The 19,020-nt window shown below is 36.1% G+C and overlaps 1 protein-coding gene across 2 annotated transcripts in view; it reads left to right on the top strand.

Annotated features, from left to right (window-relative positions):
- HHIP (hedgehog interacting protein) overlaps positions 1-19,020 on the top strand; it is an 89,284-nt gene that overhangs the window by 55,464 nt on the left and 14,800 nt on the right. For both annotated transcript variants that reach the window (XM_012783800.2, XM_012783799.2), the window contains exons 7-11: positions 88-231; positions 4,014-4,135; positions 6,318-6,441; positions 7,410-7,540; positions 10,692-10,773. In XM_012783800.2, coding sequence (XP_012639254.2) covers positions 88-231; positions 4,014-4,135; positions 6,318-6,441; positions 7,410-7,540; positions 10,692-10,773 — 603 coding nt within the window. The remainder of the gene's footprint in view (positions 1-87; positions 232-4,013; positions 4,136-6,317; positions 6,442-7,409; positions 7,541-10,691; positions 10,774-19,020) is intronic.

The raw sequence follows: 19,020 nt of genomic DNA, 5'->3' as shown, positions 1-19,020 counted from the left end.
TATCCGTAGAGCACCCTCGCCACATTTAGTTTAGGTGAACTACATAACCAAAATGGAAAGAGCTTATGAAGTCCTCCAATTTCTCAGTGATTTCACAGGCTCAGTCCTACGGCTGGATGTGGACACAGACATGTGTAACGTGCCTTATTCCATACCAAGGAGCAACCCACACTTCAACAGTACCAACCAGCCCCCCGAAGTGTTTGCTCACGGACTCCACGATCCAGGCAGGTAAGAACACAAGTCTGTCTTCTCACCTGCTCTAAAGCCAGGTGGGGATTGGGGAGTTGGAAAGAGAAAGAGGATGTCCAGGCATAGAGCAGCCAAAGGTGGTATCCAAGGTTTTGCCTCTAAAATCGTATCAGGTCGTTATCCAGGGGAGTATTTAGCACTCTCTCTTCTAGTAAAGTGAGAACCAGATTGAGAAGGCAGATTAGACAAGGAAAAGGACAAGAGAAAAATTCACTTTAAAATTTGCAGGGGTTATTATCCAATAAATAATGTTGGACTAGTGCAATAACTAAGACTTCAATCTGAACAATCTAGAGTGATAAACTTTTTGATTTGTCTCTTTAAATCCCTCCAAATGTTATGTTCCTTACATATTAAGTGGGAGTGATAATAACTAGCTTGCAAAGATGCTGCAATAATTAAATAAAAATCTATAAGTAAAGCACAAAATATTGTATCTGGCCTCAGGTAGGTTTTAAACAAATTACAGTTCTTATTATATAGTTCTATTTAATGTAAGATGATGCCATGTTAATTTGCAAGGAGTTGAGCTAAATGTTAACCTTTTTTTCCACTTGAAAAAAATTACAAACGCTAAAAGAACTTATATTGCCTGCTTGCTATACTATAATGAACCAAAAGAAAGGAAAATGAAGAAGTATGTAGGGTGAGAAATTTGGGGTACACTTTAAAAAATGCTATGAAGTATAATATAGCAATTTCAATCTATGGTCTATTGTTCATACTAAGGAATATCTGGCCACATTCATTCATTTACTAGCTAAGTTATTGCTATTTAATGTTTATTGAGTGTTCACTATGTGCAAGGTGAATATTTCTCAAACTTTTTATTTTTATAATTCCTCATGCCCTTCATCTCCCCTCCATCAAAGCCCCAGTCTACAGTTCATTTCCTTTTTGGCATCTCAGCAGATCTTAAAATCTGTGCGACAGGGAATACTTAAGGTGGGTTCAGGATGTGGAGGAAACTGTCACATTCCATTCCTATAGCTCAAAACTCACAGATACCACCACAAAGCAGCACTTTGAAGTCAGGCAGCCTGAATCGCCACAATCCCATAGGAGCTTTCTCAAAACTTTCCTGGGGGTCCTGAACCTCGGTGCAGAAACATGGGATGAGGCGCTTTGCAGACCATGCGTGTGGCAAGATGCCTGTGCTGCAGGGTCTGGCCTCCTCTGGGGGCAGAAGGCTGTAGGAAAAGTTGGTGTTTATATTCCACCTCCCTCCAAGGGCATTTTAAGCATAAGAGTTAATAAAGCAGAAAGGAAACTATATTAATTGTTGGCTAAAATAAAAGCTAACTTTTATTAAGCTCTTTGCCGCTGGGTGCTGAACTAAGTATCTTGTGTATATTATCTCTTTGATGCCTCTCAGCAGTACTCAGCATCAGCACCCTTCCTCCTGCCCACCCACCCCCCTTTTAAAGTAAACTATTTTTTAGAGCAGTTGTAGAGTCACAGCAAAACTGAGGACATTTTTGATATAACTCCTACCTCCACACATGCATGGCCTCTCCCATTGTCGTCATCCCCCACAGCGGGGACATTTGTTACAACGGATGAACCGACATTGACATGCCATAACCACCCATAGTCCATAGTGTGGTATATACTATGGATCTAGACAACTGGATAATGACATGTGTCCAGCATCATGGTGTCGTACAGATAGTTTCACTGTCTGGCCCATTTTCACATGAGAGACTGAAGGTGGGCAACGTTGAGCAGTTCTCAGTGGACCTGGTCTTCAGCCAGCGCTCACAGCCCCCAGCTACTCCACCTCTGGGAGACCTGGCATTTTTTCCAGATTTGCTGTTTCTTGTTGGAAACGAGTCAAACCTCTTTTTGTCATAGTTTCTCCATCTTCAAAAGCAAGATAATTACAGGAAAGTTTTCTGCCCCCTGTGGATTTAGTTCCACCTTAAGTCACAGCGGGTGTCTGTCATGATCCCCGCCAGGCATTGTACTCTGTGAATCATTGAACCCAAGAGGACAATGAAGGGACTGTTGCCACAGAACAACTAACCCATCTTTGGCAGGTCAGGCTTATAGTTCCCCTATCATGAATGGAATCACTTGAGGCCAACAGTTTTTGCTTTGTGTTTTGTTTTGTAATAATTGCTACATGACTCTCATGTCTCATAAGACCCAAGAGACCCATACTCTCAAGTGTTTTTATTTTTTAAATGTATTTAATAGCCCCAATGATTTGATTTTGCTTTTAAGTAATTAATGTATTTTGTTGGCCTGGAAGAGTGATTCTCAATGGGGTGATTTTGCCCCCCAGTGGATATTTGGCAATGTCTGGAAACATTTTGGGTTCCACAACAGGGGCAGTCGGGGAGTGGGGTTGTGGGAGATAGTGCTACTGTCATTTAGTGCAGCAGTCCCCAACCTTTTTGGCACCAGGGACCAGTTTCACGGAAGACAATTTTTCCATGGACTGGGGGATGGCGGGAATGGTTTGGGGATGATTCAAGCACATTGCATTTATTGTGCAGTCAAACCTCTCTGCTAATGATTATCTGTATTTGCAGCCTCTCCCCAGAGCTAGCATCACCACCTCAGCTCCACCTCAGATCATCAGGCAGTAGATTGTCATAAGAAGTACACAACCTAGATCCCTCCCATACGCAGTTTACAGTAGGGTTCACGTCCCTGTGACAATCTAATGCCCTGCTGATCTGACAGGAGGCAGAGCTCAGGCGGTGATGCGAGAGATGGGGAGCGGCTGTAAATACAGATGAAGCTTCACTCGCTCACCTCCTGCTGTTCGGCCTGGCTCCTAACAAGCCATGGACACGTACCAGTCCACAGCCCAGAGGTTGGGGATGGCAGATTTAGTCTGTAGAGGCCAGAGATGCTGCTAAATGTTTTATGATTCAAAGAGCATCCTCTCCGCCCCCACCACCAAAGCAAAGAATTATCTGGCCCAAAATGTCAATAGTGCCAAGGTTGAGAAACCTAAAGCCAAGGCAAGCCTGTTTTCCACATTTTTGAGAACTTCAAAAACTGTAATATTTAACTTCATTCTTACCCCAGCCCAAACTCCCAATGCCCAGTCCCTCAATAATGTAAATGCTCAACCAATATCAAGCCTTTCTTATATTTCTGGCTTTGAGCCAGATGACAGAAAGACAGTGACGAAGTTGGAAGTGGTATCTGCCTTCATGGAGTTTACAGACAGCGGCTTAAGTCACAGAGATACTGTAGCCCCCAGATTAGGGGTGGAGAACATAAAGACAGAGTCAACGTACAAGACCCTGATGTTTGTGGGGACCACCTTTGCTAAATCCCCTGAATCGGAATACATATTTCGCTTTGTTAAAGCAACCTAAGCTATAGAATGTAGCAATCTCGTGTAAGAAACACAAACTAATAATATAGCTAATATTATACCATGTGGCACAAATGAATTGATGGTGATCCTGATTCTTACTCATAATACCTTACCAATGTATTATGCATGTAATTTTCTCAACAACAGACTAACAAACGTTTTAAGACAGTGTTCACATTCATAATAAAAAGAGATACCAAGAGAAATTAAGAAATACACACCAGAGATCATTAAGATTCAACAAAGTAAAGAAACACGTGGGACTGTTTCATTCAGCAGTTTCTAGAAAACCCAAAGTAAATTGCCCATAGGATCCTCTCCAGCCCACAAAGGGTTTCTCTCCCCACGTCAGGAATCACCCGTCTGAGCCTGGAAGATACCCCGGTAGGAATTAATATGCGTCCCCCCTTTTGTTATGCAGATGTGCTGTGGATCGACACCCCACGGATATAAACATCAATTTAACGATACTTTGTTCAGACTCCAATGGAAAAAACAGATCGTCAGCCAGAATCCTACAGATAATAAAGGGAAAAGATTATGGTATGTAGGACATAATTTGCTGATTTTGCTTTAGTTTGGGTTTTCTGTTAGTAATTGAAAAGGATTTCTGAAAAAAAATGAGCATTTGGGAGAGCATAAAAACACTGCCTACCAGTGATGAGGGAATAAATTGCTCACTTTTTAAAGGTCCAATGACTCTTACAGGCTCTAAAGATTCTGTCTGATTAACTACCATGGGTAGAATGGTTCTCGGGTAGGTACAGAAAATTTAATGGGCCTTCAAAAGTTAACCTCAGCTTATACTTTGCTCATCAGAGAATCAAGATGAATAACTTCTATTTTTAATATAATAAGGAAGAACTTGTCCTAACATCTTAAATACAGAGAAAAAAATAAATGTTAAAGGTAAGACACTTGTCAATACCCAACCTTCTAGTCTCAGCAATTAGGAAAATTATAAGTGTTTCAAATAAGAATATAATTTTTTTTAAAGTGTTTATTTTGGAGAAAACAAAGTAATCAACTTATAAAAACAAGTCATGGGAATGGGACATTTAAACAGTATTTTTAATAACATGATTACTAGAATATTTAGAGAGAATATAAAAATATAAAGTTATATAATAATAAAAGTTTAAAACACTTGGCATTTTTCAATATTTTAGTATTTATTCCTTTTGAAGGAAGCAATATATCAAATATTATTATGATTCAGGAAACATGGTACATTAAGATTATTAAATTGATTGCTTCTTCTATTTGCTCATTCAATACAGATATTTGTTTAACACTAGGAATAAAACAGCTGTGTTAGTTCATGTGGTATTTAGTTATTTTGCTTTTTTCCCCAGGTATTTATGTGTGTGTGTGCATCTTATAAAAGCCAAACCAAAAAATAATGTGCTTTGAAAAAAAAATCTAATGAGTCCACTAGCTGGATGAAATTTGAGCTGTATCTGTAGATTAAATTCTACAATCACATTAATTGAAGTTCAGCTAAAACTGGTTACAATGTTAATAGCCCTATATTTATGTATATAAAAACACATCAACAGTGCTTAATACATCCTAGTCCCCATAGTAAGTACATTATAAATTTTACTTATTGCATTTGCAGGACAGTTCTATGTGATAGGCACTGTCTTTGGCCACATTGTACAGATGAGAAAACTGAGGCACGGAGAGATTGATTATCACAAAACCTAAGTTGCAGGGCCTGGATTTGAACCCTAGTCAACTGATGCCAGAGTTTGTGACCTTAATCATTCAATTATGCTGCCTCTCAGTGTGCTGCTTATTTAAAACTTCTCTTATTTTTTCCACTTTTTAAATAATTTCATATTCACCATAATCACATGTAAGTGGAAGAGGGCTTTAAAATTATTACTGTCTTTCCACAGAAGCTTTTGCATAAAATACTGCCTGTTGACAATGACTGATTGAACATTAAATATATAAAAGGTTATTTTCAGATTAATTTATAACTGGCTATAGAGGTTTTCCATTGCAATGAACATACATATATATATATATACATATATATATATATACACATATGCACATAATGGCATGCATAGAATGATAGAGAGACATAACTATACACATAATTTAAAAGGAATTATTGGAATAGACCACACAACTCTATAAACAACACTATTAAAATCTTTTTAATGAAGATATTATTTGACTATTTGACTTAGTTACAGTGTTTTTAAATATATAATGAATGTGGTTTTAAAGACCTTTTATGTACTATGCTTTTGTTTTCATTAGTGTGGACTTTTAAATATTTTATATATTTTGACAGAGGTCTGTCCCAATTTACTAAATATATGCAGAGGCATTTCTACAAAAAAATTTAATACTTAAAAAATTAGGTGTTGTTTTAAAAAAGTATTTTGGTTCTAAAGAAAATAACCATGATTTCCAAAATACCCAAATTTTAATTTTATTGAAAACTTGGTATGACTTGGCAGTTATAGCAACAGCAAGCATTTTGCAGAGCATTCTGATTTCATTAAGCTGTCCATGGAAGTCCTTTAAATTTTGGTACTATTTAAACAAAGATTAATTATTTTCACTAAATATCTATAGCAAGACCACATCTCATGCATCATGAGCACATTTCAGAATTAAATTACTATAATAATTGTTGCTCGGCCTATATTACTTTTACTTTATGAAAATGTTTCATTTGATCTAATGCTATATTTCTTTCCAGAAAGTGAGCCATCACTTTTAGAATTCAAGCCATTCAGTAATGGTCCTTTGGTTGGTGGATTTGTTTACCGAGGCTGCCAGTCTGAAAGACTGTATGGAAGCTATGTGTTCGGAGATCGTAACGGGTAGGTTTTGTAATACCACAATTTTATATACAAAATGACATATCCATGGATCAATTGGCAAACAGCTACAAAATAATCAAATGATTGTCCCCCTTTGGGCACCAGACCTGGGACACACATAAATATTATTATTTACTTTTATTTCCACTACATAGAGTGGTTTAATTGAATAACTCTTAAAGAGATACTTTTTTTTAACAGGCTTGATCAAGTTCATGAGAATAATTTGGAAGGGTGGGCAGAGAAGTCTTCCGATGGACTTTTCATATTATTTAGGCTCTTCCCTTCATCCTTAACATAAATTTAGCATGACAATGAAAGAATAATTTTAAAACTATCCTTTTACCTGAGTTATATAAACTTTTAAAAAAATTATCTTGGAAGGCTAAAGATTTTTTATATTTTTTGCCAAATTTTTAGTACTTTGGGCAACAGAACATAATTTGTCTCTACAGGTAAGAGTACTACAAAATTAAATTTTAGCCTAGATTTCCAAAATCCCATTGTGGATAATTATGGGGAATTCTGTGATGGAATCCAAATTAAGAATCTGTTTCCCAAGTTGCTGCCATTCAGGCATATGGCAGAACTGATATGACTGGTCACTCCAAAGAACTAGAAAAGTGTACTGATTCTAACCTCTTCCCCATCCCTCTCTCTAATTAATAGCACAACATGGAATCTAGTCCTGGACAGGAGATATTATTTCCTGGATGGAGGGGAAGGCTTTTCTTATACTCAGGTACTTTTGGTGCCCCCTCCAAACAAAATATTACTTTTAAGTACTTTCTCTGCATATGAGAATTTCACAGTACTCACACACATTATGGGCTATATTATTTTTCCCTTTAGAATCAAGGTCTATGGCACAACAGTTATTTGTTGTGAATTTTATTTTAAATATTTTACTGTCGTCTTTAAGCAAAAGCATGTTTTCACTGTAGGTTTACGGTATGTTTTTGTTGTAGGAATTTCTTAACACTCCAGCAAAGTCCTGTGACCAAGCAATGGCAAGAAAAACCGCTGTGTCTCGGCACTAGTGGTTCCTGTAGAGGTTACTTTTCCGGCCACATCTTGGGATTTGGAGAAGATGAATTAGGTATTGTATAAACTATTTCTGTTAAGTTCCATTCTCACTTCCTTGCTCAAGAGGCTTTGTTCTGCCCTGAAGAATAAATGTAACAATCCCATCCTCCATTTGTTAGAAATGTAATCTATAGCAAAGATGATCTAATGGAGAGATTTAAAAGGGTCCAATTACATATTCTTTTCCAGTAACCTTTCCCTAGAGCTCTTTATATCTTAGTCCCACAGTTGAAATATTAGAATAATAAAGCATAAAAATAGGAGGCAGGAACAAGAGAGAATTTTTCAGTCCCAAAGAGAATTTTTTCAATGTTTACTGATATTTTTTTATTATATATTTGAATAATTTGTTTATATTCTTTATCTAAAATCCCTTCCATTTCCCCATGTTTCTTGGAATAAATTAAGAAACTTCTTGGAATATGAAACTTACTTTATCTTCTATTTTCTAATTTTTTTATTTTTTTGCCCATTGGGGGATGAAATTTGTGCAAGATAATCTGAGTTGTAGATCTTTCTAACAGAATAGGAATTAGTGTCTCATTGAAAATCTATGGGATGACATGTTTCTTGGTATGTTTATCAAAATGTATGCAGCTTAACAAGCAAAAAGAAGTTGAAATTGGAATGTGATCAATCAGCAAGTAAAAATTTTACTCTCTACTAATTTTAAATTATGGCGATAAATGTAGCTTTCATAAGGACTCCATTTAAAGAATAATATTCAAACAAACCATGTCTATTATCCTCCTTTTAGCTTCAGAGATGAATTTCTAGGCATAAATAGAGAATATATGTTTCCCATCTAATTCAGAATATTTTCTCTAAAAGTCCAGATTTGGTCTTCATACATCAAATAGAGAATTCACCAGAAATAGTTCCTTGCCATTCATTTAGATTAATAAGAGACTCAGACAAGATTCCTGAAACATATAAAACATTTCAGAGCCACAGGAATGTAACAATTTAAAGAACAGAAGTCCAGTCTGTTCTTTTCTTGTTTCAGCATTGAAAGCATTAAGCAATTTTTTCGTTGGTATTCTCCTACCCTACTCAAAGGAACCAGAAGGATACCTTTTCTCACTTACATCTTCTGTAATGTAATTTTAATTTCATTGGCAAACTCTGATTTTAAAAATAACTGAATTATTTGTGGCAAAATTAGAGATGATGTTGTGATTGAATCATTTTGATTTTCCCAGATCTTACTACAGATAATTCCTCATCAGTCATCATATTAATATCACCACCATTGGTAAAATATCCTGTATGCCTGTGTACACTTAATACTATGTTGGGAGCACAACCAAAAAATAAAGCATATGTAATCTTGACTCTCCCAAGCTACAACCCTGCATATACCTTATAATTAAAATAAATACACTTTCACAGAATTACATTTTAATGTGAAACTCCTTAGCTTTAATTGAAGAACCATATTAAAAAATGAGTTAAGTTGTTGCACCTTTCGAAATAAAAAGTCTTGAGAGTCTATTATTTTTTGTTGTATGTTTTTTAAACTATAAAATCAGGATGGATCTGTTGTAAGAATTAGATGAGGTAAACCATATAAAGCACTTGACAAAATAAATACTAATTCTTTTGCTTACATTCCTTTGCTTTATACCATCATTTTTATTTTTTCCATTGTGTCTGTGTTTTTAGTATAAACCTCATAACATTCTTTTCAAAAGTAGAAAAGCAGTAGGGTGTGCTTAATGTTCAATAATGAGTGGAATAATAGAGTGGAATCAGGAAATATGGACTAAATCAAGGACTACTTCATGAGTGAGCGTCAAATATAAATTTTAAAACCTTATAAATATAAATACTAATTTCCTATTCATGTAACCCATTCTATGCATTGAGTTATATGGAAGAAGTGATAATAAATATGGTGCTTCTCTCCTAAAAGAGTAGCCCATCTGTTGTATTTCATCATTATGAACACAGCCTAGCACCATGAATTACAGAGTTGGAGTTAAGATAGAGCAATAGCCATGCTCTTGCACTTCCACTGTCTCTGTGTCTTTTCTCTCAATGTTTATTTAACATATTTTGACATATTTTAACATCTTTTAATAAGCTAAAGATTAAAAAGGAGTACTCCAATCCCATGTTACTGTTAACTGATAATTATCAATTAAAGCTTTTCATTCTTGCATAGAAATAAATCAAGTTAAAACTTGTCCATTGAATACTTTCTACAAATATTTATTGGGCACCTACTCTGTGCAAAGCTCTTTTCTAGCAGTTGGGGATATAGTAGCAGCTAAAGAGACAAAAAGTCTAAACTAATGTCATAAAATTTATATTGTAATGGAGGGGGACAATAAAAATAAATGTGTTTTTTTTTAAAGAAAATATTGTATGTAAATGGGCAATAAGTGCTTTGAAGAACAATGCAGTAGTGAAGAGGGATTGTTGGGAGTTGGGGAGGGTGCGGTTTTAAATAGGGCAGGCAGGAAAGGGGATAGCTAAGCACAGACTGGAAGGAGGGAAAAGGGGAACCTAGTGGAGACCTACAAAGGATAGAAGCCTGAGACAGGACTTGGGACAGAGCCTGAGACAGCAGGAACCTGAGATGGGAGCCTGAGATGGGAAGCTACCTCAAGTGCGTCAAGTCAAAGGGCCATGGGGCTGGAGAGAAGGGAGCGAGGGGGCAAAATGTTGCCGATGAGGTCTGCTAGAGCAGTACGGGTTGGCAGGGGGTGGTACCTCATGGCAGCTGTCGGGACTTGCTTCTGCTCTGAGAGAGATGAGAAGCTACTGGAGGGTGTTGAAACAGGAGTGTGAACCAACTTACATGATCTAACTCCTCCGGAAAGAATCATGGCTGGTACATTAAGAATAAACAAAGAAGAACAAGAGTAGAACCGGGCAGCTCAGGTAGAAGGCTGTTGCCAGAGGCCAGGGGAGAGAGAGCAGCTGCCTGTACCAGAACAGTAGTGGGAAGGGGAAGGAAGTGATGAGGATCCAGACGCATTCTGCACGTGCCGTGAACGCAGACGTGTGGGACTCGCTCATAATCCTCAGGCAAGTGATTTTCCTGAGGATGAATGATGATAGAGTATAGACATATTAGTGGAATATCTGATGGGCAATAAGGAAGTAAGGCCTTACAATTCCGTGAATGTACTTACTGTTATTTCTCTCTTCAACAGGTGAAGTTTACATTTTATCAAGCAGTAAAAGCATGACTCAGAGTCACAATGGAAAACTCTACAAAATCATAGATCCCAAAAGGTGAGATTTCTTTTAATTTCTTTAAGTAATGTTCATATTCAAATTCATTCAAATGAGTGATAGAAAAGTTACAATTTGCCATCGGCCGAGATGAAGACTTCTTTCATCCCTTTATAGGCTACAGGCGTCCTGAGAAGACCCTTGAGCCCAATCTATGAGGACTAGACTCTGCAGAACTTTAGAAGCTCATTCGTGTCATTCCCCTTGTCATTAAAGAGCAGCATTATATTTATGGAATCAGAGTCCTCAGTTAAAAGCCAGAGGAGGACCCTGGGACGTGAGGCATAGCAGAGGCTCCGGTGTTGGAAGCAATAAAACCCCCTTATTGTTGAGAAAACGAGAAACATCCTTGCAGACATTAGAGCTGCTGCGTATGATTTGTGTTGGGTAATCAGGATAAGATATTTTGCCAGTTCAACATCTGAGCCTCATTTCAAATCTATCTGAAAGCTCACAGCTCTCATGAAGACTGCTGTGACTAAACAAATGAAAACTAAAGAAGCGTTTTGTGACTTGCCTCCGAAAAAGGAAGATTTCTATGTTTTAATCCTTCAAAGAGTATGTTTATCTCGCCCCCTGCTTCCTTCCACCCACCCATCACAATGTCTATACGCACACACTTTCCAATCATCTTGAATTGTCATTAGCCGGTTGTTTATTTCATGGATAAAACCTGAGCTATCAGAAGCTGCTGAAATTAAGTGCTGTCAGACAGACATTAGTCATAAGTTTAGAAACAACTAACTGTAATAAAACCTAACTATCCTCACACATAGGACTATTACTGAACACTACTAATAGTTATTCGTTAGCCACACCATGCTGTAAATTTTAAATTCCCACTACATTAACTATTTTCATGAGCCAATTTGCAAAATTTAAATTCTTGAATTTCAAGCCTCTTTCCAAAGAATACATTCTAACAATGTGAAAGGGTTACTAGAGGTATTGATTTAGTTCCATTTAAAAGATATTATTTGTAAGTTGTAAGTTATGTATATTTTCCTGAAAAAGCCACTAACAAAATGGAGATTCTTGTCCCTTTCCTATACCATAAAACACATTCTTTCCTAAGAGAAATATAGGTTAACGTTGGCTACTGCACAACAAAAAGAAGAATAATCAATTCTAAATGATCTCTGGACAGTATCACACCACATATATAGCATGCTGATTGCATTCCTTTTCTATTTAACTGGTATGCATTTTCTTTCACAATAAGGGAAACAGCCATCTATACACTGTAGCAATTTTTTTTTTGTTTCCTCCTTGAGTGTGAAATCAATGTCCTCTTTGAGTAAAGCAAAGAAACAAATGAAAAAATAGATATATCAGACACTTTGGTGATTGTTGAAGTTGGCAACATTAAGAATAAAAATCAAACTAATGTTAATTCATAAAACAGCAGCATTCTATTGATTCATAATGAGGTGTAGGGATTTCACTCAGATCTAATACAATAGTTTCAAAAGTAGTCATTGTTACTTCATTATGTTGTCAAAGTGGATATACTTTTGCAAGCTTCCTTAGTAGTATTGTAATGAATTCTCTCTTCTCAAAAAATCGTTCTCTCTTCATCTGGATTGTTTAGTCTGTGGGTGAGTTGAGGTGAATTTTACACCTCCAATCTATTATTAGCATCTAATTACCAGGGTTGCCATAAGGGACCTTGGCTTTGTGATCTTAGGCTCCTCGAGTAGGGTGGTCTCAGAGTGACATACCTGAAGGCCTGACTTCTCATTATGATGCCTGTTTCTGGTGAGTCATGTCGTGTGGGGGGCCCGGGTTAGGATTTGTGTTTGCTTTTCAGAAGGTGGGGGAAGTAACGGAGTCCCAAAGACACTGTCCTTGTACACAGGCATAGGCATAAATTTCAAAATTAAACTGACTATAATAAAACAAATGTTTTCATAAACATTTGTTGGGAGCCTCATGCTGTTTCGATTTGGATGTCAACGTTTATTATTATAGTATTTCTCCCTAGATGAGTTGAAGTTCTATATAAGCAGACACTTAAGTATGTGAACAGGATTATTTTGGAAACACGAGCTAATTACTAGCATAGTCGTGTTCAGGATGTCGGTGTCACAGCAAAACTTTTGAGACAGAATTTGAAGAAAGAACCTTATCAACTAAAAAAATAATAGGTAGACTTTTTTATTGTATCAAAAATCTAACACAAATTAAACTCTTAGTTCAATTGTTTTCTTGTGGAGAAGCCCCCAGACTTGCTAAAATAATGTTTTCAGAATAACTTTCAAATATCAATTGATTCATGACCCTAGAAGGGAGAAACATCAAATTATAAAAACATAAACTTTTAATATTCTATGTGTCATAGAAGTTACATTCTTACCATAGGATTTATGTGTTTTTTTGTTTTGTTTTCCCTACACACACACACACACACACACACACACACACACACACAAGATGAAGGAGTTTAGAAACCATATACAATGTCTCTTAAATCATTTTGGCAAAAGCAGATGAGGTCCCAACATTACCACATCAGTCTAGAAGGACAATTTGATCTAAGGCTGTCAGCTGCATAATCATTTATGTAAGTTTCAATTCATTTACAGTAAGCAGCCTCTCAGAAAAGGATGGTGAAATGACCTGTTAAAAATATAAAATACCATTATTTATCATGAAAAAAGAAAGAAAATGCCTAGAACTCAAGAGTTATTTAGGAAAAAAACAAAACAAAACACTTCCCTAGAGCAGCAGAAAAGGAATGAATTTTGCCTCCATGTTAACATATTGAACATACCTCCGGAATATCTTCAGCGATGGAGCAGTCACATCTCAGGGCAGAGTGGCATTAGGATCACGTCAACACCAGTGACCCAGCTGGCTCAGCCAACTCATGAGGTCCCCAAAACTCTCTGGTGCCGGGTTCAGCATGCCTTGGTCAGCGGGGAGCATGGGGGGTGGGGTACAGGGAGGATTACTTCAGCTAGCAGTTCTGGAAAACAGATTTACATACACTAGGCACAATATCCAAGCAATAATTTTAATTTCACTTACCAGTGCATGTAAAACTAGTCAACACTAAGTTTCGGATGGTCGGGCAGGGAGTCAATCGGTCTGGTCTCTGAATCTTCCTTCATGTGAGGCTCTGTGTAGGCTATTTCACCCTACTGTGCTACTTTGCCTATCAAAAAAATACAGATGATCATTCTGCCCCTGCCTCATTGCCACAGGGGGCTGCAAAGGTAATTAAATAATATATTTTAAACATATTAATATTCTTTAGTATTGTTGGTATTCATTCTACACAATTCAGGATTATTTTCAGTTGATCTCTCAACTTTTATGGTTCTCTTAGTCCAAAATTAGGATAAAGATGTCCATGGAGCTTCAAAGAACTGCTAATACCTAGTTTTTCAAATGTCCAAGTAATGCCTTGGACACTTGCTGTTTACTAAATCTTTCCAGAATTAAGCCAATGCTCCTGAGGGGGTGGAAATTAAAAAATTCTGACAGAGTTATGTAACTTCCAAGCTTTATTTTCATGGAACACAAGTTTTTTCACACTATTGACAAAATGTTTTAATTTCACTTCAGATGAACTTAAACCAAATGACCTTTTTTTGATTTCAAAATGGTTCCAGGGTTTATTGCTCTAGAAATTTGTAAAACAGAGTTATTCTTAGTCATGTTGATTTAATTACTATGTACTGAGGCTTACTATATTTTAACATATTGCTTATGGGCTACCCAACCAAGTCACAGGAACCATTCCCTTAGGAGGTCTATAAATTAACAATGCAAATTCCAGGCTTCAGAGATCATTTCACAGAAATGTTGTATCCCCAAACTCCTCTGTGACCAATATCAAAAAACTGCCCTTCGTGTCTCCTCCCACCATGGCCCCGCTTACTGCTTTTTGTTTATTTTTTCCTTACTATCTTCCATCCCACTCCTTATTACACTGAATGCCAAAGAGTGCTTTAAAAAAAAAAAATCACTTCATAAGGAGAAATCAGTTCTGTTTATCCTTCGCATATGTCTCAGGGAGCCAGCAGGCAGCTCTGCCATCCTAAAGAAAGTCATACATAATAGAGCAGCTTTAGCCCAATAAGCCAGTCTAGTCCCAATTCATCAGTCAAAGTTTTATGCAAGTGGCCCCCCTAAGTTGATAAATTCCCACAGTGCCTGTTGACCCAGCTGCCAAGTCCTCTTGCAGCAGGTGGTGTTTTCATGGCCACCCTGACAGTAATACAAACTGTTTAGCAGCTCCATTGACCTTTCAGCTATTAACAGGGATACAGGCTCCACTAGGGACTAGTTTTCAAACATGACAGAATTTCTTAACACTAGAGGTCATGAACAAGTATATGCCCTATAAAAATCCATTCAGCATGGTGGATTTGAAGTCTAAAAGACAAGGAAGCATTTTCCACATTTTTGATGTTATTATTATCTACGTATGCAATAACCAAAAATAGATATGCATTTATCTGCCTGCTGGTATTTTATTCTTAGTATACTATATTTCATGTTGTGGTGCACAATGCCTTTTCAACTAACAAATCCTTCCTCAGCTGCCATATAGCATCTGAAATTGTAAAGATATATTACAAAAGAATTGGGTAAGATCAAAGTCAAAATTTCTAGTGAATGGATGAGCATGTATAAATAATATATAGTAATGTCCTAAGTATAACTGGAATTTTATTCATACTTTAGCAAGATTTGCATATGTGTATGTACGTACAAGCACACTTAAACCTACTCAGGTAACACGTGCAATGTTACATAGAGCCATCACCTATTTCAGAATAAATATAAATATTACATAATAAGTTATGAAAAAAACTTTATGTGGCCATGTTATTTAAAAATGTTTATATGTCTCATTTTTAAAAATAATCGTATGCCTTGGTTCAAAATGCTGACAGATTTATAAAACACAAAACTGATTCTATTTCTCCCCTTTAAATCCTTCACTATTAATAATTTCCCACAGACATTAAGATGAATCTAAACTCTTTATTTTTTTTCTCCAGTTTTATTAAGGTACAATTGACAAATAAGAATTGTATATATTTATAGTGTACAATGTGATGTTTTGATAAATGTATGTATTGTGAAATGATTATATCAAGCTAATAAACATATCCATCACCTCACATACTTATCATTTTTTTATGGTGAGAACATATACAATTCTTCTTATAGGTATACCCTATTTCCTGGAGATGTGACAAATGATTACATCATTCAAAGGCATTTTCTGTTTTATACTAAGTATAGTCAACCTGTCAATTTTGAATATTGGAATATCAGCTCCTCTAGTAATTGTACCGCTTGCTATGAAAACTGCATTGAATTGCCACTTCCAATTGGCATTCGTTAAAAAAGATATAAAATGGAGTACATGAATAATGAAAATTATATTCTTAAAAATGAGATATTTATTAAGAGTCCAAAACTCTTAAAAACATTTTCTTTTTAATTCTTATGTCCACTACCACCAACACCTTCTGAGACAATGCTAGAAGTCTGATATTATTAGACTTTTGGAATACCTTATACTTTAATTGTAAGGCAATGTATCATCAGATATTGAAGTACTTGGAATAAAGGCAGATTTACTGTTGCATTAGATATGTCTAAAACAGTTGTGCAATTTTTTTGAAAAGGTGTTTTCTAGAGGAAGGTATAGCTTATAAAGAAAAGACTGCATCTTAGCATCATTTTGTTACTAATTCATTTTAGTTGAATTAAAAAAATCATTACTTAAGTGACTTATTTTGTCAACATTGACAAATGAATGATATACAAACATCAAAATTTGGAAATATGTCACCCTAATCATCTTCAGAAATTTAAACTGACATTTTCGTACTCTTTTATAGGACAGAAATTTATTTCAAATTTTCTTTTCCTTTAAAGTATTTAAAATTTCTACCTTCATATGATATGAAATTAAAACACTGGTAGATCTATTGTTTTATAAGGGAAAGGAGGGGAAAAGAATTTCTTTTTAGGTGACTTCTAAAAGAATAATACTGCATTCTTTAAGTCTTTTGGATTATGTTGTTATCAAAGTGTTATTTATTTTATTTATTAATATTGGTTGGCACTATCTTGAGTTAATTTTATCTCAATAAAAATGTATAAATTCAGAAAAAATTCACTAGTTGTATTAAGTTACATAGCAATATTTAATATCTAACATTTTATCAATTATGGTTTATGAATTATTTAAGCTTAAAAGTTGATTTTAAACATAAAATTCTGAGTGGAGTATATTTCTTTCTTTATATTAGGAAGCAATGGCATTGGCTTTTTGATTGTGCCCTAATATTTCAATTTTTATGTGTGTATCCTATCAGAATAAGTGCAAATATAATCCACGATTCCTGATTTGATCATTCTACAAGTATTTTTTGCATGTCTCCTGTGTTCAAGCTATTGTGTTATGTACTATGGAGGGAGAAAATGAATGAAAACTTTGTCCTGTCCCCTAAGGAGCTTGTTTTTGCTTTAAATCAGAAGATTGCACACATTATCAAAAATGTAAGAAGTATTATCTGAGATTAATAACACTTCAGAAAAAAAAAAAAAAACTATGCCAGAACATTATACATTATAAATTGGCAGCTTAACAGTCCAGAAAGAACTGAGTTAGGTCTCACCATGATTTGGCTTCCCATGCAAGTCTGTTCTGCCACAGTACGATTTTCTTTAACACTAATGAGCTCATATATAAAAGAGAATGATATCTGCATAACATGAAAGTTATGAGGCTTTTCAAGGAAGTGTAGCTAGAATTACAAGAAAAAGGACATGGCAAAAGCCTTCTGAGCTGAGTGGTCTGATGAAAAATAAGTGCCTGCACCAGGTTTCCCTCCACCAAGAGGCATGCCCCAGCCTTGCATGGCTCTCTGTCGGTTGAATTTCCTCCTTTCAGAGCTCCACTTCCATCACCAGTTTGTTTTTGTGTGTTTCTAATCTCCCCTAAGGCAGCTTCTGGCTACTGCTGGGCTGCTCACTGGGTTGCCCAAACGATCTCCCAATATACCAACTTTTGTTTTCATTAGTCCTTTAGTTACAAAGTTTCACAGGTCTTGAAGGGTCTGCCCCAACCCAATTTTTTCCATAAATTTTTGTCTTGGCTTAGGTTGCTATAACAAAATACCTAGGTGGCTTAAACAGCAGACATTTATTTCTATAGTTTTGGAGGAAATCCAAGATCAGGGTGCCAGCATGGTAGATTCTTGGTGAAGGCTCACTTCCTGGCTTGCAGATGTCCACCTTCTTGCAGTCCTTACATGATGGAAAAGAGGAAGAGCAAGCTCTCTGAGCACTCTTCTTATAAGGCGATGGAAGCCCTACCCATCATGGAAGTTCTACCCTCCTGAGCATATCTAAATCTGATTACCTCCCAAATGCCCACCTCATAATACTATTATGTGGGGGGTTAGGGCCTCAACATATGAATTTGGAGAGGACACAAACCTTCAGTCCATACCAGCCCCATTATTTTGGCATGCAGTTTTGTGGAATACAAGATTTTTCAGGAACATGTACATTGAATTACAGTAGATAGGCCTATTTTTCTATATTCACCACTAATAATTATAGTTGACCACTTTCGGAAATTAAGACGTTGTAAATATAATATAGCAAATACCTAAGGCAAATTGATAAAACTGGACCTTGTCTTTTTATCTAACTGTGGATGACATTATCATTTAGTTTCATTAATCATTTCTCCTTGGTTTTCTCTTTAAGAAATTATATAACTTTTCATGGAAATATGTACATTGAGTTAAGCTGATAAAGTTGCATACAGGAGGTGCACATAGCCTTTTAGATATTTGTGTATTGTGCTGTTGATGTTTGGATAGTGAGATTAATAGGACCTGAAATGTGGGTACCTTGCTACCTTTTTGCTAAAGTAAGAGGACCAGTTGAGTGGAAAGAATACTGGGCTAGGGAAGAGTTCCAGAACTCTCTGTAACTAGCTGTGTGAAAGCCATTTAATCTCTTGATACACTTTCTGATCTTTCAAATTTAAGAATAACAAAGCCAGCCCTCTGTCATGAAGAGAAAGTTAAAATATGAAAGTTACTGAAAAATGTACATGGCTTCGTTATTTGTTTTTATTATGGTTGCATCTTTAACCATAGAAGAAAATTAAACAAGAACTTTTGAAATTTCTGATGTTATTAGCAGGCAGCAGTCAAACCTGTAGCTCGATTCACCAAGTTAGTACTGCTTCTGTCTCCT

This window comes from Microcebus murinus, chromosome 15 (assembly GCF_040939455.1).
Source record: "Microcebus murinus isolate Inina chromosome 15, M.murinus_Inina_mat1.0, whole genome shotgun sequence".
Lineage (NCBI taxonomy): Eukaryota > Metazoa > Chordata > Mammalia > Primates > Cheirogaleidae > Microcebus > Microcebus murinus.
Note: the sequence above shows the minus strand (reverse complement) of the source record. Positions and strands in the feature narration are given on the sequence as shown.